The sequence below is a fragment of the Eleutherodactylus coqui genome, chromosome 13, assembly GCF_035609145.1.
Source record: "Eleutherodactylus coqui strain aEleCoq1 chromosome 13, aEleCoq1.hap1, whole genome shotgun sequence".
NCBI lineage: Eukaryota > Metazoa > Chordata > Amphibia > Anura > Eleutherodactylidae > Eleutherodactylus > Eleutherodactylus coqui.
Window position 1 is genome coordinate 120,667,728 of NC_089849.1, and position 24,983 is coordinate 120,692,710.

The window sequence follows — 24,983 nt, forward strand, 5'->3', positions numbered from 1 at the left end:
CACACTGGGCTTTCAAACAGATTGCCTGAACTCACCATCAGAGTTCTAGGCTCTACCATTTTTTTTATTTTGAATGGATGTGTGTGATAGTTAGCTATCCTAGCTGGGTAGCAAAGATATCGTTCTGCTCCCGCTATTATGCTGTTCATGTTTGACTAACTTTGAATGAATGGGATCCAGTTGCTCTAATAATGGCTGGGATTTATTCCATTTAGAGGATGACTGTCACTATTTGTTTCTGCTTAATTTATCTAGGCAGTAATAGGTCTTGATCTGAAAACTACTCTACCTCTACATAGAGCTTGGGAATCAATTATCATCTCAATTGATATCCCTGATGCCAACTTTCATTCATTCTGTCATCTACTATCTCTCACTAGTCCATGGACAATATACACTAAGGTTATATTATCCTTTCTGAACCTGTGTTCCACATTCTACCTGAGAGCTCTTTTATACTATCACACCAACGATAGCTGACAGAGGCTACCTAACTCTGTTGTGTGATAGTTAGCTCTCCTAGCTGGGTAGCAAAGATATCGTTCTGCTCCCGCTATTATGCTGTTCATGTTTGACTAACTTTGAATGAATGGGATCTAGTTGCTCTAATAATGGCCGGGATTTATTCCCTTTAGAGGATGACTGTCACTTAATTTATCTAGGCAGTGATAGGTCTTGATCTGAAAACTACTCTACCTCTACATAGAGCTGGGGAATCAATTATCATCTCAATTGATATCCCTGATGCCAATTTTCATTCATTCTGTCATCTACTATCTCTCACTAGTCCATGGACAATATATACTAAGGTTATATTATCCTTTCTGAACCTGTGTTCTACATTCTACCTGTGAGCTCTTTTATACTATCACACCAACGATAGCTGACAGAGGCTACCTAACTCTGTTGTGTCTCAGATTACCACTGTGGCACTTTTTGAGACTATATTCTCTCTTTTTGCCAAAAGATATCAGTATGGCAAAATATCTTTGATGATACTGTCAACTCTAATTGACTAAAAACTCATTTAACCGCTCCTGATGAACTACTATCTACCCTGGTAGGGAAACGCGTTGAGCGTCAATTAATCCATCTGAGAGGACTACTCTCCTTCTCAAGTGGTTATGAGGTTATGATACCCCCAGAAAACTGAGGAGACACCATTACCTCCCCAGTTAGACGGGTCCTTGAGTTTCTAAAAAATACCTAAAATTTGAGATCTTCATCTACTTTTGGCGTTACTCTTATCATCTAGATTTTGGTGTGGGTCGCTTCTTAAATATATGAGATCCTTGGATTTTTCTTTTTACATCTTCAATACTGAAGTCCAGCGCTGCTGACTTTTGAATTTAGTCAGCCTCTGCTGTCATTCGAATTATTGTCAACACCACGCTCTTTGAGGGTAATTTTACCTATGTGGTGAGTGGCTTATGAATTGTTGCTTGGTATCGCACCTAGCCACATAAACCACATACCTCTAATTTTGGAGCTTGAGCTCTGTTGACTACTGAATGAATTTATCCTGTGACACTATCTTAAGTAATCTATACTCCACATGTATGTGTAGCTTACGTATCAATGATTGTTACTGTCACAATCTAAGATCATCTCGCATCATATTAGCGACCACCTAGTCTCAAGTATCTACAAGTTTAGTTTGGGTGCTACTACCTTTTTATCTACCCACGCTGACCATCTCTGTTCTCTGTCTCTATGTATGTCTGGTTTGTCTTAGCCCTAATTGTTTTATAAATATTCTTAAATAAAAGTTATATTTTAGTTGTCTTATACTGTGAAGGGTTTCGATTTGATTATTGAGACAAATTCTGCCCCTGCGATTCTTTAGTTCCTCTTTATGGCAGGCTTCTTATCTAAAGACTTAAATTCGACACAATGGTTATCCGATGCCGGTTCAGTATTCTCCGAAGGAGAATATAGGGTACAATCGAGTGATATCTCTATACAAAAATGCTTTAAGGACCTAACCTCCCACTACAGAGAATACGTGCGTAACTGGTGGGAGGTTCAGGGCCTTCAAAAATACGCAGAGAACCAAATTGTTCCAAGAGGTCTACGTAATCCAATAAGACCACCTAAAAGGCTACAAAATCCCGATTTCCTCAAAAAGTGGGAATTGGAGTCCACTCAATCGTCACTACGTCTTATCAACCTCCTATTGGAGGAAGAAAAATCCACCCTAGCCCTTAATCAAAAACGGTTGGAGGACCAAATAGAGTCTACTAAACGCTTTTCGTCTGATCCGGAATTCTCAAATAAAGAAAAAATCATTCATTCTAATATTGAGAAATTCACGAATCAGATTAAAGAAAGAAAGCATCTTCAATTTGGTCGTGATCTCCTCGATTTTAAGGAGAATCGCGCCTACACCGAACGTAACTCCCGCTCGGAAACTGACTTAAGTTCCTCCGAACAGGAATTATCAGAAAGCGACTACACATCCTCCAGCCGTCCCTTTCAGCAAAGGAATCGTAATCGATTTACCTCTCGCAATAGGGGTAGGGGGAAAGGGAGAAGACCAGTGGAGAGTAACTTCTCTGAACCTCCAATTTCCCACTATTTTTTACGAGGGAGACGGGATCCAACAGGTCAAACATGACAATAAGTAATACTGAAACTTACCGTCTTTCACCTCCATCAGATATCCCTATCGCTACCGTTCCAATGAGTACTTCCAATCTGGACTCACTCAATTCGCATAGTCCACAAATTGAGGACAGATTGCAAATTGTTAATCTGTCAGGGTACCGTCTCAATAAACAAGAGACGGATTTGCTGGAGAGGGGGCTGTCCTTCGTCCCCACGACCCGTTATGATCCGTTCGTGTGGACGAAGGACATCTCCCTCTTCACGCGAAAATTACGTTGGAGGAAACACTTTATCATTAAGGAGAAAGAGGAAATGAGGGAATTGGGCCTTGACTTTAGCGACCATCCAGCCATTCAAACCCTACAAGATCTAGAGGACGAAAACCAGAGACCAGCTGGAATTGGGCCCTTCACAAATTTGAAACCAACAAGTCGTGCTAATCCACCATCCTTATGTAGCCCAGAAATAGACATATTTGAAAAATTGGTTCTTAAAGAATTAAAAGCATTGAATCCTCCAAAATATAATCGCTCTAATCTTACTAAAGGAGAATCTTTTGCCCTTAAAAAACTTGAAAGCAATAAAGCAATCATTATAAAAGCTGCCGATAAAGGTGGGAATATCGTCGTGATGGATCGAGTACAATATGTAGACATGTGTCAACGTTTACTGAATGATACTACCACTTACGGTATTCTATCACATGACCCAACAGTTGATTTCTTACGGGATTTACAAAAAATGTTACAAAAAGCCCTTGATCTGAAGGTTATTGATCACACTGAATACCAATTCTTGTATTCCAAAAAACCAACCACTGCTACTTTTTATGCACTTCCAAAAGTGCATAAGGGCCTTAGCCCACTCAGGGGACGACCGATTGTCTCTGGAGTTGACAATCTAACCCAGAACCTCAGCACATACGTCGACAGAATTCTAAGACCCTTTGTATCATCTTTACGTTCTTTTGTCCAGGATACGATGGACGTTTTACGTATTCTGGAAGGCCTCACAGTCAATCCTGACACGATTATGGCCTCCTTGGACATTGAATCTTTGTATAGTTCTATCCCACATCAAGGAGGCCTTGAAGCAACAGAATTCTTTCTCAAACAAAGAGGTCCTTTGTTCGACACACATAACAAATGTGTCCTGGAATTTCTGGAATTCATCTTATGCCACAATTTTTTCCTGTTTGAAGCCAAGTACTTCCACCAGCTCAGGGGCACTGCGATGGGGACTCCTTGTGCCCCATCGTATGCCAACCTGTACCTGGGCTGGTGGGAGGAACGGTTAATCTTCAACAGTGACAACATTCTTGAATTAGATAACATCTTATTATGGATACGATATATAGACGATGTGTTACTGTTCTGGAATGGCAGTCGGTCGTCCCTTGAGTCTTTTATTGAGAATCTTAATCACAACGATCTAAATCTTCGGATTACTTCAGAAATCCATACCACCACATTGTCTTTTCTTGACCTTCAGATCAAGAAAGACCCATTGGGTCAAATAACCTCTTCCTTATATCGTAAATCCACGGCTACAAATAGCTTACTCACTTGGGATAGCTTTCACCCTATACCACTTAAGCGTGGTATACCTAAAGGCCAGTTCCTCCGCCTTCGGCGGAATTGTTCAGATGATCTCAGTTTCGAGTTGGAAAGTAAGAAATTATACAATCGTTTCAAAAATCGCAAATATCCCGAGCATATTATCAATGAAGCATTCCGTTTTGCCTCAACACAAAGAAGAACTGATCTTCTCCAACCCAAAATACGCCAATCTGACAACAAGGCTAGGATCATTGGTACATATGATACGTGCTCAGTGCAAGTAAGAAATATCCTTGAATATTATTGGGATATCCTCAAACGCGACAGAGACCTCCAAGACCATCTTCCCGACAAACCTTCCTTAACATTCCGCCGAGGCCATAACTTAAAGGATCACCTGGTAAAAAGCCATCTCCCTCCTAGTGAGTCCCAAATTACTTGGCTTGGTTCCAGCAGACCTCAGGGTACCTTTGCATGCCATGGCTGTCTCGCCTGCCCATTTATTCTACGTGGTAACACCTTTAAATCATCTTCTACTGATACGGTTTATTCATGTAGAGACTTCATAAATTGCAGGACGCAAAATATAGTATACCTAGCTACATGTTCTTGCCCCATGAATTATGTGGGCAAGACGATTCGACAATTCCGGCGTAGAATACTTGATCATCTGGGTAACATTAGACGTCACGAGTCAACCCCTCTAGCTGACCATATGTGGAATTTCCACAATGGCGATACAAAACTATTGAAGTTTCAGGGTATTGAAATCTTAAGGACTCATGGTCGACGTGGCGATATAGATAAAAAATTGTTATGCAAAGAGGCTGCTTGGATTTACCGTTTGAACACAATCAACCCCAACGGTTTAAACGAGAATCTCTGCTTTAATTGCTTTCTATAAAATTCCTTTTGATTTTCTCATTACTTCGGAGTCTACAATCGATATCTACAACCATTTACTCTATTATGAGATTATCATATCATCTTTTCATTAATGATCACTGCTGCGTCCTCTTATGGACTAACTAGAATTGGCCTACCTATATTTACCATCCGCGTTTATCTGACATGATATGTATCGTAATTACCGGACTACTGCTTTAGGTCCGGTTTATCAATCATATGGCATAACATAAGAATTTGTGTATGTCTTTTGTCTGATCAAGATTAGCCTTATACCTCTGTTATAACATCTCTTTTAATTAACAAGTTTATATTGAGGTACTTATACGTTTCATTTCATCTTGAGCCAAAGGAATCATCTTCCCAAAACCTCTATAAGAAACATCAAGTAGTCTTTACCTTCAGTTCGGCGCTGATTCCTGTAACTTGGATCTACTTCTAACATGTTTTACTTACGGAGTTATCCGATCATGTGATGTTACTATGTCATCCTATCATATGACCGCCGTTACCGGGGTGATGCATTTTCCCCGTTGTAATAAGCGGTATCCAGTGATATCTTGAACGTCATGACGCCGATCACATGATATAACGTGATGACGTCATGACGTAACGCGCATAAGCGCGATTAACAGTATACTCTGTTAACCCTCTCAATTTTTCCCTCATCACATGATCGCCGTTGCTAGGGCAACGTATACTCTCTGTTATATGAAGTTTATCCCACGTCATGACGCCGGTCACATGATGAACGCGATGACGTCACAGCGCCGCGCGCGCATGCGCAATTACACTACACCACGGCGATTCTACTACGACTAATCTCAGACCTAAAATGATCCATATGGATCATCAGTCTATGCGGTAAGATCTCACTCCTTTCCCCTTCACCGATACTATCAGTAAATGTTAGAATAGCGGATGGGATAAAGTTTTTTTTTTTTTTTTTTTCATTAATGAACTGGGGCTATCTAGCCCCACCTACTATAACCTATGATTGACCAACCACTTATACCAACCCCCTTCTGGGAGGACTTTCTGGGTATATTAGCAGCAGCACACTGGGCTTTCAAACAGATTGCCTGAACTCACCATCAGAGTTCTAGGCTCTACCATTTTTTTTATTTTGAATGGATGTGTGTGATAGTTAGCTATCCTAGCTGGGTAGCAAAGATATCGTTCTGCTCCCGCTATTATGCTGTTCATGTTTGACTAACTTTGAATGAATGGGATCCAGTTGCTCTAATAATGGCTGGGATTTATTCCATTTAGAGGATGACTGTCACTATTTGTTTCTGCTTAATTTATCTAGGCAGTAATAGGTCTTGATCTGAAAACTACTCTACCTCTACATAGAGCTTGGGAATCAATTATCATCTCAATTGATATCCCTGATGCCAACTTTCATTCATTCTGTCATCTACTATCTCTCACTAGTCCATGGACAATATACACTAAGGTTATATTATCCTTTCTGAACCTGTGTTCCACATTCTACCTGAGAGCTCTTTTATACTATCACACCAACGATAGCTGACAGAGGCTACCTAACTCTGTTGTGTGATAGTTAGCTCTCCTAGCTGGGTAGCAAAGATATCGTTCTGCTCCCGCTATTATGCTGTTCATGTTTGACTAACTTTGAATGAATGGGATCTAGTTGCTCTAATAATGGCCGGGATTTATTCCCTTTAGAGGATGACTGTCACTTAATTTATCTAGGCAGTGATAGGTCTTGATCTGAAAACTACTCTACCTCTACATAGAGCTGGGGAATCAATTATCATCTCAATTGATATCCCTGATGCCAATTTTCATTCATTCTGTCATCTACTATCTCTCACTAGTCCATGGACAATATATACTAAGGTTATATTATCCTTTCTGAACCTGTGTTCTACATTCTACCTGTGAGCTCTTTTATACTATCACACCAACGATAGCTGACAGAGGCTACCTAACTCTGTTGTGTCTCAGATTACCACTGTGGCACTTTTTGAGACTATATTCTCTCTTTTTGCCAAAAGATATCAGTATGGCAAAATATCTTTGATGATACTGTCAACTCTAATTGACTAAAAACTCATTTAACCGCTCCTGATGAACTACTATCTACCCTGGTAGGGAAACGCGTTGAGCGTCAATTAATCCATCTGAGAGGACTACTCTCCTTCTCAAGTGGTTATGAGGTTATGATACCCCCAGAAAACTGAGGAGACACCATTACCTCCCCAGTTAGACGGGTCCTTGAGTTTCTAAAAAATACCTAAAATTTGAGATCTTCATCTACTTTTGGCGTTACTCTTATCATCTAGATTTTGGTGTGGGTCGCTTCTTAAATATATGAGATCCTTGGATTTTTCTTTTTACATCTTCAATACTGAAGTCCAGCGCTGCTGACTTTTGAATTTAGTCAGCCTCTGCTGTCATTCGAATTATTGTCAACACCACGCTCTTTGAGGGTAATTTTACCTATGTGGTGAGTGGCTTATGAATTGTTGCTTGGTATCGCACCTAGCCACATAAACCACATACCTCTAATTTTGGAGCTTGAGCTCTGTTGACTACTGAATGAATTTATCCTGTGACACTATCTTAAGTAATCTATACTCCACATGTATGTGTAGCTTACGTATCAATGATTGTTACTGTCACAATCTAAGATCATCTCGCATCATATTAGCGACCACCTAGTCTCAAGTATCTACAAGTTTAGTTTGGGTGCTACTACCTTTTTATCTACCCACGCTGACCATCTCTGTTCTCTGTCTCTATGTATGTCTGGTTTGTCTTAGCCCTAATTGTTTTATAAATATTCTTAAATAAAAGTTATATTTTAGTTGTCTTATACTGTGAAGGGTTTCGATTTGATTATTGAGACAAATTCTGCCCCTGCGATTCTTGAATTGTAGTGCCTAAAGCTAGTGGCCCCTGCTCTAGATTTTAGCTCTTTTTTTTTACCTGGGTTTATAGCTGTTTTTTTATTGAATTACTGCAGTACGGACTGAAGGGTAAAAGTCTATTTTAGACAGGACAAGAGTTGGACGAACGATGCCCGGCACTTGTCCCTCACACATACTCGCTCTCGTGCTGCTGCACAGGAGCGAGTATCGCTGGCTCACAGTGGGGAGGCTGAAGGAGATTTCTCTTCTCGCGCTCTCCCGGCGCTCTCCATTGATGTAACATAGCGGCCATTCAGTACTGAACGGCTGCTAATTACACTGAGCGATCAGCTCCTCATCCATCGTTTATGCTGCATAAACGATGGATGAGGAGCTGAATGCTGACCGCTCAGCACTGAATGGCCGATATGTTAAGTCTATGGAGAGGGGCGGGGGAGAGCGAGAAGAGAAACCTCCTCCAGCCTCCCCTCTGTGAGCCAATGATACTAGCTCCTGTGCAGCAGCAGCACGAGAGCGAGTATGTGCAGGGTACGAATGTCGGGCATCGTTTGTCTGACACTCGTCCCGTTTAAATGGGCCTTAAGTGTACAACAGTTTAGAACGGGCAGGATCAAATTTAATATTAATTACATTCCCAAAGAAGCCAGAAGAAACATAGTCTTGGCCCATTACAATACAAGGCCTCCTTCAGCTTGTATAACAGCTGCAGGCCGTCAGTGGTGGATTTAGTCACAGTCAATAACAAAAGCAGCAGAACGTTTTGTTCTTCTTTTCCTAATCAGCCATGAGGTAGTAACAGACGTTGAGGGCTAATCTGACAATAATAATCTACATTCCTGGAGCTGTCGGATGGACACAGTATATAAAAGTCCTCGATGAGGACAGGAAGATATTTAGTCACTAACTCCCACTTTACAATGCTGACGTAAACCTCTAAATACTCCCTAGATTTCATCACTTTGAAGAGCACAAAACTAACCAATTAGTTCAGAACTAAGAACAAAAAGACTGAAACATGTATTTAGCTTACTTTCTTAGTCTCAGTAAGGCTGGGTTCACACTGGGCGGATTCAGCAGGAAATCTCGCGGTTTGGCCGCGAGATTTCCGGCGAGAATCCGCTGCTTCAAAACCTGCAGCACTTAGCCGCGGGTTTTGCTCTCGCTTTTTCGTTGCGGCCGGCGCTCCCATAGAGGAGAGTGCAGCCGCAGCAGAAGAAAAAAAACAAAAAAAAAAAAAACAACATGAACATGCTGCGGCCGTCCATACGGGACGGCAAATTCGCCGCGGCAAAGCCGGCTCAGTGGCGCGGATTAGTCGTCCTGTATGGACGAGATTTCTGAGAAATCCCATCCACATGGCTGGCTATTCCCGGGATTAGCAGACGCAGGTGGATTTGCCGCGGCAAAATTCCGGACGGAATTTCCGCAGCAAATCCGCCCTGTCTGAACCCAGCCTAAGGGTGCCATCACATTTGTGATAAAATCACGCATTTTTTGAGTGATGCCAGTGAAAATCCAGAATTATGAAACCAATGATTTTCACTGGTTTCATTCTCATTTGTGAAGTTTGCACTTATGCGATGTGGAGTGAAAAAAATAAAAATTGCAGAATGCCCTATTTTTCTGTCTTTTGCCATTTTTTTTTCATGCGATGCATTTTTCACATTAGAAACTCCTATTTACTTTTGTGCTCAAAAATCGCGGGTGGCAGCAATGCAAAATTATTCTCAGAAAAAACCATCAGACGCTCAAAAATCGCAGGTACAATGACAGAATTTTAACCTGTTTTTTTGCAGCAAAAATCGCGATTGCCAGTGTGAAGGAGACCTAAAACCTAAGGGATTATCTAAAATTTACAGGAAAAAAAAATGACATACAAGCTCTCTAAGATTCTGTTCTTAAAGGCTCACTAGGGTGATTTTTCAAATTCATTCTGCAGCTATTTCCCCACCCAATCAAAATTACCGTATATACCGGCGTATAAGGCGACGGGGCGTATAAGACGACCCCCCAACTGTCACCTTATACGCCGGTATTCAGTGGTGAAAAAAAAAAAAATTCATTACTCACCTCCCACGGCGTTCTGTCGCGCTCCGGCAGGATGTCGCTCGCTCCGGGAGGCTGTCGCTGGCTCCTCGTCCCCGGCGCAGCATAGCTTTCTGAATGCGGGGCTTGAAATCCCCGCTTCCAGAAAGCTAATACACACGCCGGCAGCCATGACATCATTGAATGGCTGTGATTGGCTAAAGCGCACGTGGCTTCAGCCAATCACACTATTCAATGACATCATTGAATGGGTGTGATTGCTAACACGTGCGCCTTCAGCCAATCACAGCCATTCAATGCTGTCATGGCTGCCGGCGTGTGTACTAGCTTTCTGGAAGCGGGGATTTCAAGCCCCGCATTCAGAAAGCTATGCTGCGGTGGCGACGAGGAGCGAGCGACAGCCTGCCGGAGCGAGCGACATCCTGCCGGAGCGCGACAGAACGCCGTGGGAGGTGAGTAATGAATTTTTTTTTTTTTTACACTTTTTTTTTTTTTGTATTACCGGCGCATAAGACGACCCCCGACTGCAGAGCAGATTTTTCGGGGTTCAAAAGTCGTCTTATACGCCGGTATATACGGTATATATATATATATATATATATATATATATATATATATATATATATATATATATATATATATATATATATATATATATATATATATATATATAACACACACACACACACACACACACACGTGTTACCTTGGTTCATCATTTCTTTCTGTCTGAAGCTCCTGGACTTTTTTTTTTTTCTTCCTCGGATGGTCATGTGATCTTAATTCTGACTACCCCAGATTTACTTGAGGTTATGGATTCACTTTCTAGTCAGATTCTCAGTTTGTGTGATACTGTTACATGGATCTACCACAGAAACTGCCTATAGGGGGACATAGGCATTCCTGTCAAAGTTACTGATGATGATCACACAACTTCTGTCACACAGATATAATAGAGGAGATCACAGTTCATCCTCCTGACTGTATACTTGTTGCCTGTAGCTTATTTAGGTGAATACTAAAAGGTAAGGATAATTAAAACTATCCCTCCAGCAGGCAGAGTGGTATAGCCTCAGATAATGCTGCACTAATGCACCATGTGACTGACATGAAGCTGAAAGTTAAAAACCTCACTCTCAGGATGGCGGCTGATAAGTATTAGAGAGGGGACTTCACTGAAGTGACTGAAGACACACAGAGGAGACCTCCAGAGTGTGACAGGCAATCGGTTGGGGGGGGGGGGGGTGGATGGAGAAGTGTGCTTTCAGCAGAGTGGCCCTTTAACTATATTGGAGACTCCATTAGAAGAGACTGCTGCAGATTTTAGGGCTGTGGAGCTGGTAAGCCAAACTTTCGACTCCTGCTTTTTGTACTCTCCGACTTCAGCTCTGAGTCTTTTCTAAATGGCTCATTTACAATAACAAAATACTGTATTAAAAAAGTATGAGGTTTAAGGTAGTTTCTTAGGACTCCAATATTGATGGCCTATTGTTAAAACGGTCATGAATATCCTATACTTGATTGGAGGGTGGGAGAGGAGCAACGGTTCAGGACCCCACCAATTACCTAGCCTGCTCTAGCCAGTAATGTCATATTCATTTGCCACACGGCCCAAGAGCAGCAGTGTGATAAGTGAATGGCATTGAGATGCTACAGTAGGCACAAATATTGCTGATGGGATGGGTCATCAGTATTGGAGTACCTGAAAACCCCTTTAGTATGGTATTAACATACTGTATTCAATTTTCCTTTTGAAGCCAGAGATGGAAATAGTACATTGCTGCCAACTTCGACTGCACGGCCATGGCAGGTTCCGATGTTATTTACAGGAAAAATGGGGCTGCATGCAATGTTATTTTCCGTGACCTTAGTTGAACATGACAGGTCCCATTATAAGCTGGTAGGGCAGAGCTGGTCTTTACTATGTGGCGATTCTGTCACAGTGTTGTGGCTTTTATTTATACTTCTATAATCTACTTATTTTCCCCCTGCACCCCACTGCAGGTATCCAACGGTTCAGTGTTATGACTAGACTGGAGCAACTTGTTACCCTTATTGATGTATCCTCACATGACCACACTGTCCAGTGTCTCCACTACTTACAGTGACAAAATATCACTACTGAAGTCACAACACTGGACCATCAGATGCGGATGACGAGGAAGAGAGGTAAAACTCTGGTGGGAAGTATATTAGGAAGATTTCCTTACAGCTGGTGTACTGTGCTTGGACCTCCCCAAGGTACTGGTGTATCTTGTCTCCACCTGAAGAATCGGTGGAGACATGGGTTGGGAGTCCGGAGTTAGAGGGTAAGGCTAGGTGATGGCCAGAGCTGGGGTTTGGCTGGCGCACACACCTCCCAACACTATTTGCACTCAAACTCCCCGCTCTCAGCGTCCATGTCCCTCCCCCCCGCCGTCAAACAGCAGCAGGCGGCCCCGCTGTAACTTTGATCGCATGAGTCCCTGCTGCTGCTGCTGTGGAGACACTGACAGGGGAGGACGAAGTATTCAGCTGCTGCCAAGAGGCTGAGAAACACACAGGGCAATCCCCTGTGACATGGCCCTGCCAGCTCACACATGTGCAGTCTCTCTTCCATCCGCCAGGGACAAGCTGCCGAGTCAGTAGGGAGAAGCTGCGGCGAGCGTCGCTACAGCGGGGAGGACAGTGTCGGTAGCGGGGTGTGCACCATGGAGGGACACACCACCATCATGGAGGATAACAGCGGGAATCAAAAGTGACAGCAGTAGGGAAGCAGTGCTGTAAGCGCATTACCGCAGCGGGGAGGACAGTGACAATCTCGACGGCTGCAGCACAGAAGCAGAGTGGAGTGCAGACACAGCTGGAAGCTGCAGGGGCGTTAACAGGGTGGTAACGAAGCGTTACCCGTCACTGTGCAGGTCTCCACCCATATTTCTGGTGGAGACAAGATACAGCAGTACCCCTCATCAACAGCTGAACAAAACTGGAGAAAATGGAGCAAATGGTCAAATCTAAAGCGTGCTTAACGGTAGACAGGAAAATTACGATAGCTGTTGACTGACAACTAGTCTTCCAAATGCCACCATAAATATGGATGCTTGGCCGAATGTGCAGGTGTTCTTAATGAGTAGAGGGGGAGTAGTTTCCCATGGAAACAAAGGATTGAACATAGTAAAAATCCGACATGCCCGATTCTTCTTTTACCCAAGATCTACCTACAGGGAAGAGTTGGGTGGTCCCTATATACACTGGTTAGGGCCTTCTCACACGGGCATATACGAGTTGCATCAGAGATTCTCACGTGGAACTTGGTCGGATACCCCAATAATGTACTGTCCGATGGCCGTGAGCAGTCGACAACGCATGTCCGATTCTGGTCTGAGATATGATCCGAAACAGGACATGCTGCAGTTTCTTTTCACACAGATCATTGCTCCGTGTGAAAAACACCAGTTTGCATAGCCCATTTGGATATAGTAGGTCCATGTGCTGTCCAAGAAATACACGTGTGAAAGGTCCCTTACTCAGCCACTCTTACCTAAATTGTTAGCTTCCGACAACCTTTACTTAATACGTATATGGGCACTTTTAGACTAGTGAAAACTAGAGCCCTTTGTCCTGAGCTTTATAAATAGGTTTTGCTATCAGATCAGCCATATTTATTGTGAACTATTTCACACAAAAAAAAAAAAAAAGTTGCTCGGTTTTCAGCAAATCCACCAACTCGTTACCTCTTTCCGATGCACAGTAATAAGAACTGCTGATCTCATTAACTCAATATGGTATAAAGGCTGACAGCTGTACAAACTGCAAGTACCTCATAATATAAAAGCACCTTCATTTAGCTCATCAACAACAGCATCACAAGTGCCCAACACATGACTAGTAATGATGGTAGGCAGCTGAGAGGTGACCCGATTTCTTCTGATACTTCCTGGATACATCACATTAGATGCACATCTACAGACGGACGGCACAGCACCCCCCCCCCCCCTCTCCCCCAACACTCAGTTCTTCAGGGTACAATAGTTCCCAGAAAATGTCCAAGATTAAAAGGAGGTGCGAGGAATCTCAAGGATAACTGTGTGGCAATTGCTCACCCGGCAGGATATGAGGACAACGTACCACACTGATTCAACGTCTCGCTGCTGGGAAATATTACTAAACTGACCAAGAGGAGAAACCTCAAAGTGTGAGATCACCTGCGCCTCTGCTGACTCCCACCCTAAGGGCCAGATGAACAACCAAAAACAAATAGCTGCGTTTGCATGTCGGGGTGTTACTGCATGCGATCACTAGAGGCAGCTGATAACGCGGTTTTCCCGAGAATTTCCATGCAAATCTAATGTTAAAAAAAATGTTAAAAAAATAAAACCTACAGGACTTTCTTGCACCATACTTTGGAAAGAGCCTCGTATCCCTGCGGGGCTGAAGGAATCCATTGGTGCCACTGTCACTGCCGTGGCAGGGGATTGCAATGTTCTCCCATTGTTTCCAATGGGGCTGATGCTGCTGCCGCCGGCCCCATTGAAAACAATAAGAGATATCACAAAAAGGGCATGCTGTGATTTTTGCCATGCAGGGAAACATCGCGAATGGGAATGAACCCATTTTATGTTCACGTAGCAAACATGGCATCAATCTAGTTAGAGATAAGTTATCTGCGTTAGCCCAGTGCGCTCACATATAGCATGCTCTTCACAGGAAGGCAATAAAGCTGGTCTTACTGACCAGTGACTGAGGTGGCTATAAACACAAGGGGAGACCCCGGTCAGACCTACACCGCTGTAAGCATGCATTATAGGACGCTGAAGGCACTATATAGTCCGACTGATGCAGGGAAGGACAAATATGGTCCAGCAAGAAGAAGCTTCATAGACATCAACTAACCACAATCCAACAGAAGATAATTGGAAGCATTGGCTGCTCAAGTCCTGCGAATTCCTCAGTCATTGTCAGACCGATATCACATTCGCCTACGTAAATACAGCCCAAGGCCTCATGTCCACGGCTGTTTTGGTAACACGCTGTGGGTCTCCCCGTGAGAGGGGAGTATGTGGTCCGTAATATTTTATCACCTGCCCACATGTTCATAAGAAAAAAAAATTATCACGCTCCTTCAATGAAAGAAAAAAAAAATTGGGGAGGTGGCATGAAGTGATTAACAAACCCCCACCCCCCAAAGACCTATAGTTACTGCTCCAATCCCCCCATAACACTGCTGGTTTGTGTTTCCATGCCCATGTGATCACTGCAGCCAATCACTCGGTGCTTTCACATGAGACGACCAATCCAACCAGTGAAAATCGTTCCTGAAATGAGCATCACTAGTGAACAGAGGCCGAGCGGATCGGAGATCGTTGCGGCTCAACCGCCTCCTTTCACGGCAGGCGGTCATACATAAGTTACGGCTACCTGTTTACACAGAACGATCCGTCATTTAGTTTACAGCGTGCACAAACTAAACAACGAATTGTTGCTCGCCGTTCAGTTGTGCGTGCGTTTAGGCCGGTCTCACACGGACAGATCAGATTCCGCATGTGGGAGCCCACAGCGGTCCCTGGCCAGACACCGCGCATACCTGTTTAAATATGTATTGCGGATGGGCCCCAGCAGCTAGCCGGCAGACATGCGCAGTACAGATATTTTTTTCAAATCACTGGTTTTCCCAGTTTTCACTAGACGATGACGAATGTACCCACGACCGATCAGCAAAGTCAGTTACGGATTGGCCAAGGGCCGGACGGCTTCCATTGACTACAATGAAAGCCGCCCCTGCGGTATCCCTAAGAAAATAGAACATGCTGCAACTTACTTTCTGCAAGCGGGAATCGCAGTTGCTGTCCGCTCATGTGAGCATACCCCGCTCCGAGCGCTCCGCTAGATACCAGCTGAGCCGCTCATGTGAGCATACCCCGCTCCGAGCGCTCAGCTAGATACCAGCTGAGCCGCTCATGTGAGCATACCCCGCTCCGAGCGCTCAGCTAGATACCAGCTGAGCCGCTCATGTGAGCATACCCCGCTCCGAGCGCTCCGCTAGATACCAGCTGAGCCGCTCATGTGAGCATACCCCGCTCCGAGCGCTCCGCTAGATACCAGCTGAGCCGCTCATGTGAGCATACCCCGCTCCGAGCGCTCCGCTAGATACCAGCTGAGCCGCTCATGTGAGCATACCCCGCTCCGAGCGCTCCGCTAGATACCAGCTGAGCCGCTCATGTGAGCATACCCCGCTCCGAGCGCTCCGCTAGATACCAGCTGAGCCGCTCATGTGAGCATACCCCGCTCCGAGCGCTCAGCTAGATACCAGCTGAGCGCTCTGAGATGACAATAGCTTATGCAAAGTGAACGCAGTCCCTTAAAACAGCCGTGTGAGCGATACCGTTGTGTCCAAATGGGCCTTAAGGCTGCATTCACACAGGGCGGATTTGCCGCGGTTCTGCCGCAGCAGATCCGCCCGCAGCCGCTAATCTCGGGATTAGCCAGCCATGTGGATGAGGTTTCTCAGAAACCTCGTCCACACGAGACGGCTAATCCGCAGCGGTAGATCCGGCTGAAACCGCGTCTGCGGCCGCCGCGGTTTTCAAAGATTGAGCATGTCTGTTTACTTTCGTTTTTTTGTTTACTTATGTCACGGCCGCGCTCTCTATGGGAGAGCCGGCCGCAACGGAAAAGCAAGCGGACGGGCCGCTTTAAAGCCGCCGCGGCTTAAACCGTGGCGGTTCTCCCGGCGGAAATCTTGCGGTTTTTGCTGCGGCCAAACCGCGAGATTTCCGACGGGAATCCGCCCTGTGTGAACCCTGCCTTACACTGAAGAGAATTGTTCAGACTCTCGCTGGAACGCTCATCGGTCGGTCTGGAGCCGCAGACTGCTGTGACCGGCGGTTGGCTCCACTTGTATGCAGAATGTCACCGCTGCAGCCAAGCAAACAGGAAGAGAGTTCGCCATCTTTACGGGCGTCCAGGAATTTACAAACTATTGGCGACCCCAATAATACATAAAGGTTCCTAAGTAAGGATCTGTCTACATCAAACGATTATCGTTCAACGAGCGGCCCGTTTAGACAGCAGACACATCGTTGGCGCGGTCAGTCGCTCGCATTAACTGTATAAGGCCTCCTGTACACAGGCATTCGGCAAAGTGCCGTTGTGGCGTTTTACCGGGATGCCGTGGTCGACAGCTAAGTTTTGGCATACCTCATGAGGTGCGCTTAACATCCAAAATAGAACAGACTCCGCTCAAAAATTAATCGATCAAACGGCTGAGAGGCTCCATTGAAAACAATGGGAGCGTTAAACCGCAATTAGCGCGGCGGAAAAAAAGCGGTTATGTGATGGAGGCCTTTGGCAGGGTACACACAGGACCGAAATCCCGTGGAATAACCACACGGAAATACTGCGAGAAATGCAGCTTCAAAACCCGTGGTCTTTGGCGCGGCTTCGCGGCCTGCACTCCGCTGCGGCCATCTGTTCTCATAGGGAGGAAACCGGGAAATAATAGAGATGCCGCGTCTTTGGATTCTGCGCGGGTGGGGGCAAAATTTTCGCAAATCTCGTCCACTTTGCAAAGTCGCAGGCGGAACGTTCCTCCCCGTGTGAGCCGGCCTAAGGGACTAAAAACCAAAGAATGATCAGTAACCCCAACAATTAGCAAACGAGCCAACCAGGACGACCAGCAAGAAGCGAACGGTTACCTTTCGGTCATTTGCGCACATTTAGACTGAATTATCATCCCCTTTCACCCGTTTGAACCATAACTGTCCCATCTAGAGGGGCCTTAGAGGAAGGCGGTGACCGCATGGGGAGGGCGGCTGGAAGAATCACACCAAAACCTCCAGTGGCGAAACGGCAGGCGGTTTTATTAAGGACCGCGGTGAAGAATGGGGCAAAAAAACGTGCGGCTTCGCCAATGCATTTTTTTTTAACTGTTACAGAGCCAACCGGTGTGAGCAGCGCAAGTGTGAGCGCGGCAATATGGCGGTACCTGAGCAGGTGAGGCGCGGTCCTCAGGGACAGGTGGTGCTGCTCCCACAGGAGGAACAAGGGCACATTCCTGTCAGGGCCGCCGCCATCACACCGCTGGGGCGACTAATAGGACGTAGTGGATGGCCGGTACTAGAGGATGCCCATACCTGCCCCGACGGTCCCGGTTCCTGTCACAGAGACGAGCCAGGAGGGCCAGAAGTCCCGGACCGCGGAGACGCCGCCACAACACTGCGGGCGCCGCCATCTTACCAGGAAGTGGAGGGCGCGCAGTCCGCCAGTGTGAGGAGGAGCGGCGGTGCTGCCAGGCGGACGTGTGCGGCGGCTTCACCCTAATGCAAGTAATGGGCCGTGAAGTACACGGCGGCCCGTCCTGCGTGAGGACAACCAGCGCAGCAAATCAGCGCACCGCTTTCATTTTCTAAGCGCTTAGGAAACAGTAAGCCGGGCTCTGATTGGTTGCTAAGGGTCAGCAGACGAGCTCCCATAGCAACCAGATTCTAGTTCTCCCTTTGTAGCACTTATTAAAGGCCATTATCTTGTAGAATTCATTAACATGAGCGAAAACGCGTGATAATCGTTATGTCTAAACGCACAGCCGTCATTTACTAGTTGTTTACTTTTCGTTTGTCGTTCACTCTCAAACCAGCATAAAAATCATCGCTGGTTCACTCGCTTCTCGCTGCGTGTAAACGCCCCACATAGAGCGAAGCGCTGACCGAGAAGTGAGCAACACTTCAGCGGTGATCTGCCTGTCTAAACGTTCTGCACGAACAACTAGCGGTGACGTCACCGCCCGTGCAGAACATTTAGCCGGCTGCACACGGTCGGCGTCCGCACCCAATGCCGTCTACAGCATGCTATGGGAAACCGATCCTTCCTGCACACTCGTGGAAACCAATTGCGAGTGGAGTAAAAATCGCAACATGCTCTATTTTCCTGCGGTGTCCGCACAGACGGCTTCCTTTGCAGTTTATGGAAGCTGCCTGTCCTGCGGCCCCGTCCGCAATTGACATTGCGGACAGGTTGCGGATCCTGCGTCATTGCATAGCAATGCGCGGGAGAAGCAGGAGGGTTTTTTTTTAAAAACGTGCTGCGCATGTCCGACGGCGGATCGCTGCGACCATCTGCAGTACAGAAGAAAGGAGAAGATGCTATGTACGTGCGGACGCCGGCCGGGCACAGGGTTGGGTTGTGACCCGTTGGTGTGCAGGCGGCCTTCCCATGTAATTGAAGCATTGCGATGTTTTCACAACCGCGCTAGGGCTCATTCACACGGGCGTATAATCATCGCGTATTTTCCGTGCTTAACTGGCAATGCCTACCAGAGGGCAGCAATTAGTACAGAGTGGGGGATTTGAAAAAGAAAAAAAAAAATAACACTGCGCATGTCCGTGACGTCATGTGCCCGTGCGAATGAGCCCTTAGGCACGCGCCTAACGCAGTCTGCAGCGTTATTTTTCTGTAAAAAAAAAAAAAAGAACATGGAAACCTGGCGGAGCGGAAGCGAACAGAAGCCCTTTATTTATTTTTTTTTTTTAACCCCCTTGAAATCAATGGGGAAAAATGGTTCCGTTTTTTTCAGTTTTCTTTCAGTTCCTCTCCTCCAAAAACAGAGCAGAGAGACGGAAACCCTGAACTGACCCCAACGCCGCTGCGATACGCAGAGAATAGAACCTATGGATTTCACTCACAAGCGCGTATATGTCCTGCGCATTTCAGCTGTGCAAAATAAAACCGCAGCATTCTCTGTCTTCCTGCACATTTGCGCACCCAAAGTCCCCATAAAAGTTAGTGAGGCACGCAAATGCAAGATACACGGGGAGATGCGTGAAACCCGGTGTAATTTTGCTGCAAAAAGAACTTATTAGACTAATTAGCCATTTAAAGCGATGCGTCTGTTTGCCGCAGCCAAATGGACACACCTTGCAAGAGCAAAAAGTACCGTAAAATATGCCGATGCGCGTGCAAATACACATACACTCATATGGAGCCAGCTTTAGGGTACTTTTCTATCATTGCGTTTGCTGCGACGGAGAAGGACTGAACGATCGGTGGGTAAACCGAACAATGATTGCTATGCTTGTATGAAATGAACGATAAGCGAATCAATTATTGTTTACCGTTGGCCGCGTTTAAACTGAACGATTTTCGTTCCAATTTGAACAATCCGGCAATTCTTTTTGAACAATAATTGTGTAAAAGCAGCGAGCTGATTGGCCGCGGTGGGCGCCGCATGCACCGCAGCGCATGCAATGAGTACGACGACTGAAGAACAACAGTAACAACAGACTCTGCTGGTCCGACCGCCAGCGAGCGCCAGAATGATAATATGGGCGTCCCAGCGACAATTCATCGTCGCCAAAAAGTGAAATCTATTTACAGCTGTAAATGCAGAGGGGCGTTACATATTTGCGCATGCAAGTGCAGTATTTACTGTATAAATTGTGCGCATTTGTGCCTGCAGAGAAGCACATAATGTCCTCCGCCATCGGAATGACCAATAGGGTTGGCTTCCCACCGGGCGGATTTGCTTTTCTTCTGCTCCAACTGTCGCACAGACAATCTGCAGCGTTTGCCGTGCAAGTCAATGGGGTTTTGCAAAATGCGGTTCTCACGTGAAATCAATGGGTTTTATTCTATGCGTTTTGCGCGTAAAAAAGGTGCGCAAATACGGTCGTGTGGATCCAAGTGCTAACACCCTGCAATTACCACCTAGGTGGGCCAGATTGTGTTATTGAGCCGCTGGGAGGAGATCCCCTCCAGTCAGACATTAATCAAGATGCCTCAATGTGATTGTGGGAAAACTTGTTTAACTTGCTATTTCCGTGGAGAAAGCAGCTGACCACAGAGATGGGGGTCTCAATAGTGGGAGCCCCCACAATCAGAGGATTGCTGCACAGAGTACAGAATTGATTTTACTGATTCTTTTTTTTTATCCTGCAGAAAATCTAACAAAATCATCCTTGACCTCCTTCCCTCATCAAACAGCTCTCCATACCTCAGCTTCCTGGACCCCTGTGAGAGTAAGGCCTCCTGCACACGGGCAGAAATTTTCTGCGGAATCCGCGGTCTGCATCCGCACCGCAAAACTGCAGCAAATACCGCCCCTTACTTCCTATACAGATCCGCTGCTTCCTGCGCACCAGCGGAAATCAATTGCGAAAAATCACAGTAGGCTTCATTTCCATGCGGGCTGCGCATGGACGGCTTGAATTGAAGTCCATCAAAGCCGTCCGACCTGTGGCCCGTTTGCAATAAACTTTGTGGACAGGTCGCGGATTCCGTGTCGTCGTCTAGTGACGTTGTGGGGGGGGGGGAAAAATCTGTACTGCATCATCTAGAAGAGTGCATTACACGTTAGGCCACATCCTCATCTGTGCTGGGTTTCCGTTTTCCTGCTCTGTTTTGGGCGCTAGAAACCAGAATCCCTGCCCGAACTGATCCTTCCCATGACAGAATTGAATGGCGCCACCTTGACTATAATGGAGTCCATCCAACTTCTGTGATGCCATCTGGCATTTTCTGAGACAAAGGGTCTGAATGATGTCAGTTCGCTCGTGCGGTGTGTTTATAGAGAAGATACATTGTTCAAACAAGAGATTGTTCCATTCAGTCTTTGACATTCACTGTATAAGTGACGGAGGACGACTGAACAAGTGGTATTTAACCCAAACTATAAGTGAATGAGCCAATGATGGTTTTTATGCCTGCAGAAAATGAACAAAAAGCGAATGGTTTATCATCTGATTGCTGGCTGCGTTTACACTGAACAATTATTGTTCATTTCCTAGCGTTTTAACAATAAGTGTTGCGTGTAAAAGGGCCTAAAGCAGTGCAGCATGAGGTGTTATTCCACCTGGGGTTTTAGGCGATATACGTGTGCCGCAGCCTCCGGTGCAGATGTCATTGTTGCCTTACATGTGCTTGGGGTCCTGTTCTCTGTGTTACCGCACTGCTGATGTATGGAACAGTACTCATTGTGTCATGACGGCCCCGTACAACATACAGTGATGCCACTCAATATTCCCATGAGGACTAACCAACACTGACAGATCACTATACCCAACCTACCGTTAAGCAATATGGTGCCAGTCCATATAGCTTCTTTACATTAGTCAAGTAAGGGTCCTTTTAGACGAGCCGATTTATCGTTTGAACGAGCGAATGACATCATCGTTGGCTCATACAGCCTGTTTATACAGCAGGTACATCGTTGACTTGCTCAAAAGAGAATCGTTCAGTCGTTAACATTCGCTGTATAAGTGGCGGAGGACGGCTGAGGATAAGTGAACGAGCCAACGATGGTTTTTAGGCCTGCAGAAAATGAGCGAAAAACGAACAATCATCGTTCGTCATTGGCTCACATTTAGGGCGCGGTCACACGAGCGTAGGCGTATTTGCGTTCGCACGTGTGCAGCGTTTAATCGCCGGAAAGAACGTTTTTCGGCGATCATGACCAGAGCTAGAAAGCGTATTATCGTATGTTCCTACTTTGCAAACTATCTTTTCGGCCATCGAATATGCGTTGGCGCGTATTTCGGTCGCATATGTTCCGTTTTTTTTCGGGTTGCCGTTTTTACGCGCCGTAAAATCGCCCATGCGAACGAATACATTGGAAACCAATGCCTCAGATGGTCACGTTTATACGATTGGGCGCAAAAACGCGCCGTTTATGCGCTCGTGTGAACGCACCCTTAGACTCAGTGATTATCATTCACTTTCGCTCGTTTGAATAATAATCATTCGGTCTAAAAGCACGTAGAGGGGGAAGGCGAGTGGTGCAGCTACTATTCTGACCACTCTGAGTGGTGCAGCTACTATTCTGACCACTCTACTGCTCGTCTCACCCACTATTCACTTGTTACTTGGGTAACTTGACCAATGTGTTTACACTGCTTGAATGGACATGCCTTTCCTGACTTGTCCCTCTCCTAGAGTAACCTGTTAGAGTATAGGCATTCCATAAAGGGGGTCCCCTGCTATGGTGGCAAGGCGCACTTTTTGCTTCCAGTACTGCATGATCATCCATTGACTCCAGTGTAAATATGCTTGCGTTATCCTTCCTGTCAAGTCAATCAGCTAGTTCTTATCGGAATCTTTTTCTGGTAAAGCTGGATGACTAGTAGTATGGCCGCCGGTTACAGCCCCCCAAAGTGCTGTCACCCAGCATTCTCTGCTTAGTAAGCCTGGATTCACACAAACGATTTTCACACATCAGTTCTGTCCGATAGCGATATGGACAAAACCTGCGTGTGAAAATAACACATTGATTTCAATATGTCTGTTCACATGAGCGTTTTTCTCTCGCAGCGATGCTAAATATCCTGTTTGGGCAATTCCTCCCATGGGATCTTAAAAAAAAAAAAGCATCTCACTCGCATGCCATGCTATTTGCATGCAAGTGAGATTTTTACGATTGAACCTATTGGAAGAAGTTGCTACCCTCTTTCCCTGAAAATAAGACATAGCATGATTTTCCAGAATTTTTGAGGATGCAAAATGATTTTTCAGGCTTTTTGAGGATGCTTGAAATATAAGCCCTACTCCAAAATTAAGCCCTGCTAACAGTTAATTAAAAAAGTCAATTTAAATAGTGTCCAGGCAGCTATACATGTAAAAAAGTTAAACCTTTTTGAACAAAAATTAATATAAGACACTGTCTTATTTTCGGGGAAATACGGTATTATTTAATGAAAATCACAACTACATAAATGCATTGCAATGTGTTTTCTATGTAGACGCGTTGCAGTCGCATCCAAAATCGCAAGTTTAAGTATGATATCAGTCTGAGTTTCTTGGACGGATATCATACTAGCAGTCTAAGGGCTCTTTCCCACAAGCGTAGGCGTTTTTATGTGAGCCCGCCAGCACCGTAAAGACGTGTGAACGGGCGCAGAAATCTAACATTTGTGCTCCTGTACAGACGGCATGGGCCCAGCGCATATACACCGAGGCCGCAATGCCGTTGCCTCCCCTTCCCCTCGCCGGTTCACCTCATCTCTCCCTCCCTCCAGCTGTTTGTGATGGGAGTGGGCGGGACAGGGGTGGAGCTAAGCACACACCCCCTCCCCTTGTCAGCAGCCAGCAATGGGAGGGGGGTGGAGCTTAGCTCCACCCCTCCTATTGCAAACAGCTGGAGGGGAGAGAGTTTAGCAGTCACGCTGCTAAACTCCTTCCCACCTCCCTTCTCCGGCCGCTGTCATTGGCTCCCATAGGAGCGGGCGACGTATTCTGAGCACAAGGATCGTTCTAGGACTATCTCTGCTACCTGACGTAAAAGCGCCTGAGAATACGCTTTTACGCTGCAGGAATACGCCTGTGTGATCTAATGCATCAGATGGTAGCATTTATCGTCCGGCCGTGAAAACGGCGGCTGATATAAGCCCGTGTGAATAAGCCCTAAGGCTGCCTTCACACTGGCATGAAAATCGTGCAGGATTTGTATGTTGCAAGACGCACAAATCTCCCACCAATATGAACACCATTCTTTTGAATGGGTCCATTCACTTTAGCGATATTTTCCTGCATGGCACCGCGATGCCAGAAACATCACTGCATGTCCTATCTTTCTGCCAGATCGCCCATTGTCTTCAATGGGGGCAGCGGGGAATTCCCTTCATTCCTGCAGTCATGCAGGGCTGTTTTCAGATAAAAACGCCCTGCATCCATGGGGCTTTCACATGGTGGCAAGTGCGATATCAGGCCATGAATCACATACTGATATCACCCTCGCCCGTGCGAAGGAGCCCTTAGGGCTCCTGTCCATGGGCAATTGTGCACTGCGCTATGGAAAGCACAGCCCCCTGTGCATGAGCGGAGAATCACAGCGGTTCTCCGCTTGCGGGACTCAAATCGCAGCATGCCGCGATTTGCCGCGAATCTCCGTGGTGAGCCTATCTGGCAGATAGGCTCACCGCAGAGAACTGTCAGTACTCTCCGCTGCTCCCCGGCTACTAGGTTCAACGGCGATTGAGCCTTTCCTGTAGTATATATCCTGTTT

At 45.8% G+C, this 24,983-nt stretch overlaps 1 protein-coding gene across 1 annotated transcript in view; it reads right to left on the reverse strand.

Moving 5' to 3' along the window:
• The window catches only part of PGS1 (phosphatidylglycerophosphate synthase 1), a 92,171-nt gene extending 73,842 nt beyond the window's left edge, over positions 1 to 18,329 (reverse strand). Inside the window, exon 1 of the mRNA XM_066587054.1 lies at positions 18,130 to 18,329. Within this exon, the coding sequence (XP_066443151.1) occupies positions 18,130 to 18,227 (98 nt within the window). The 5' untranslated portion in view covers positions 18,228 to 18,329. The remainder of the gene's footprint in view (positions 1 to 18,129) is intronic.
• Positions 18,330 to 24,983: the final 6,654 nt, after the last annotated feature.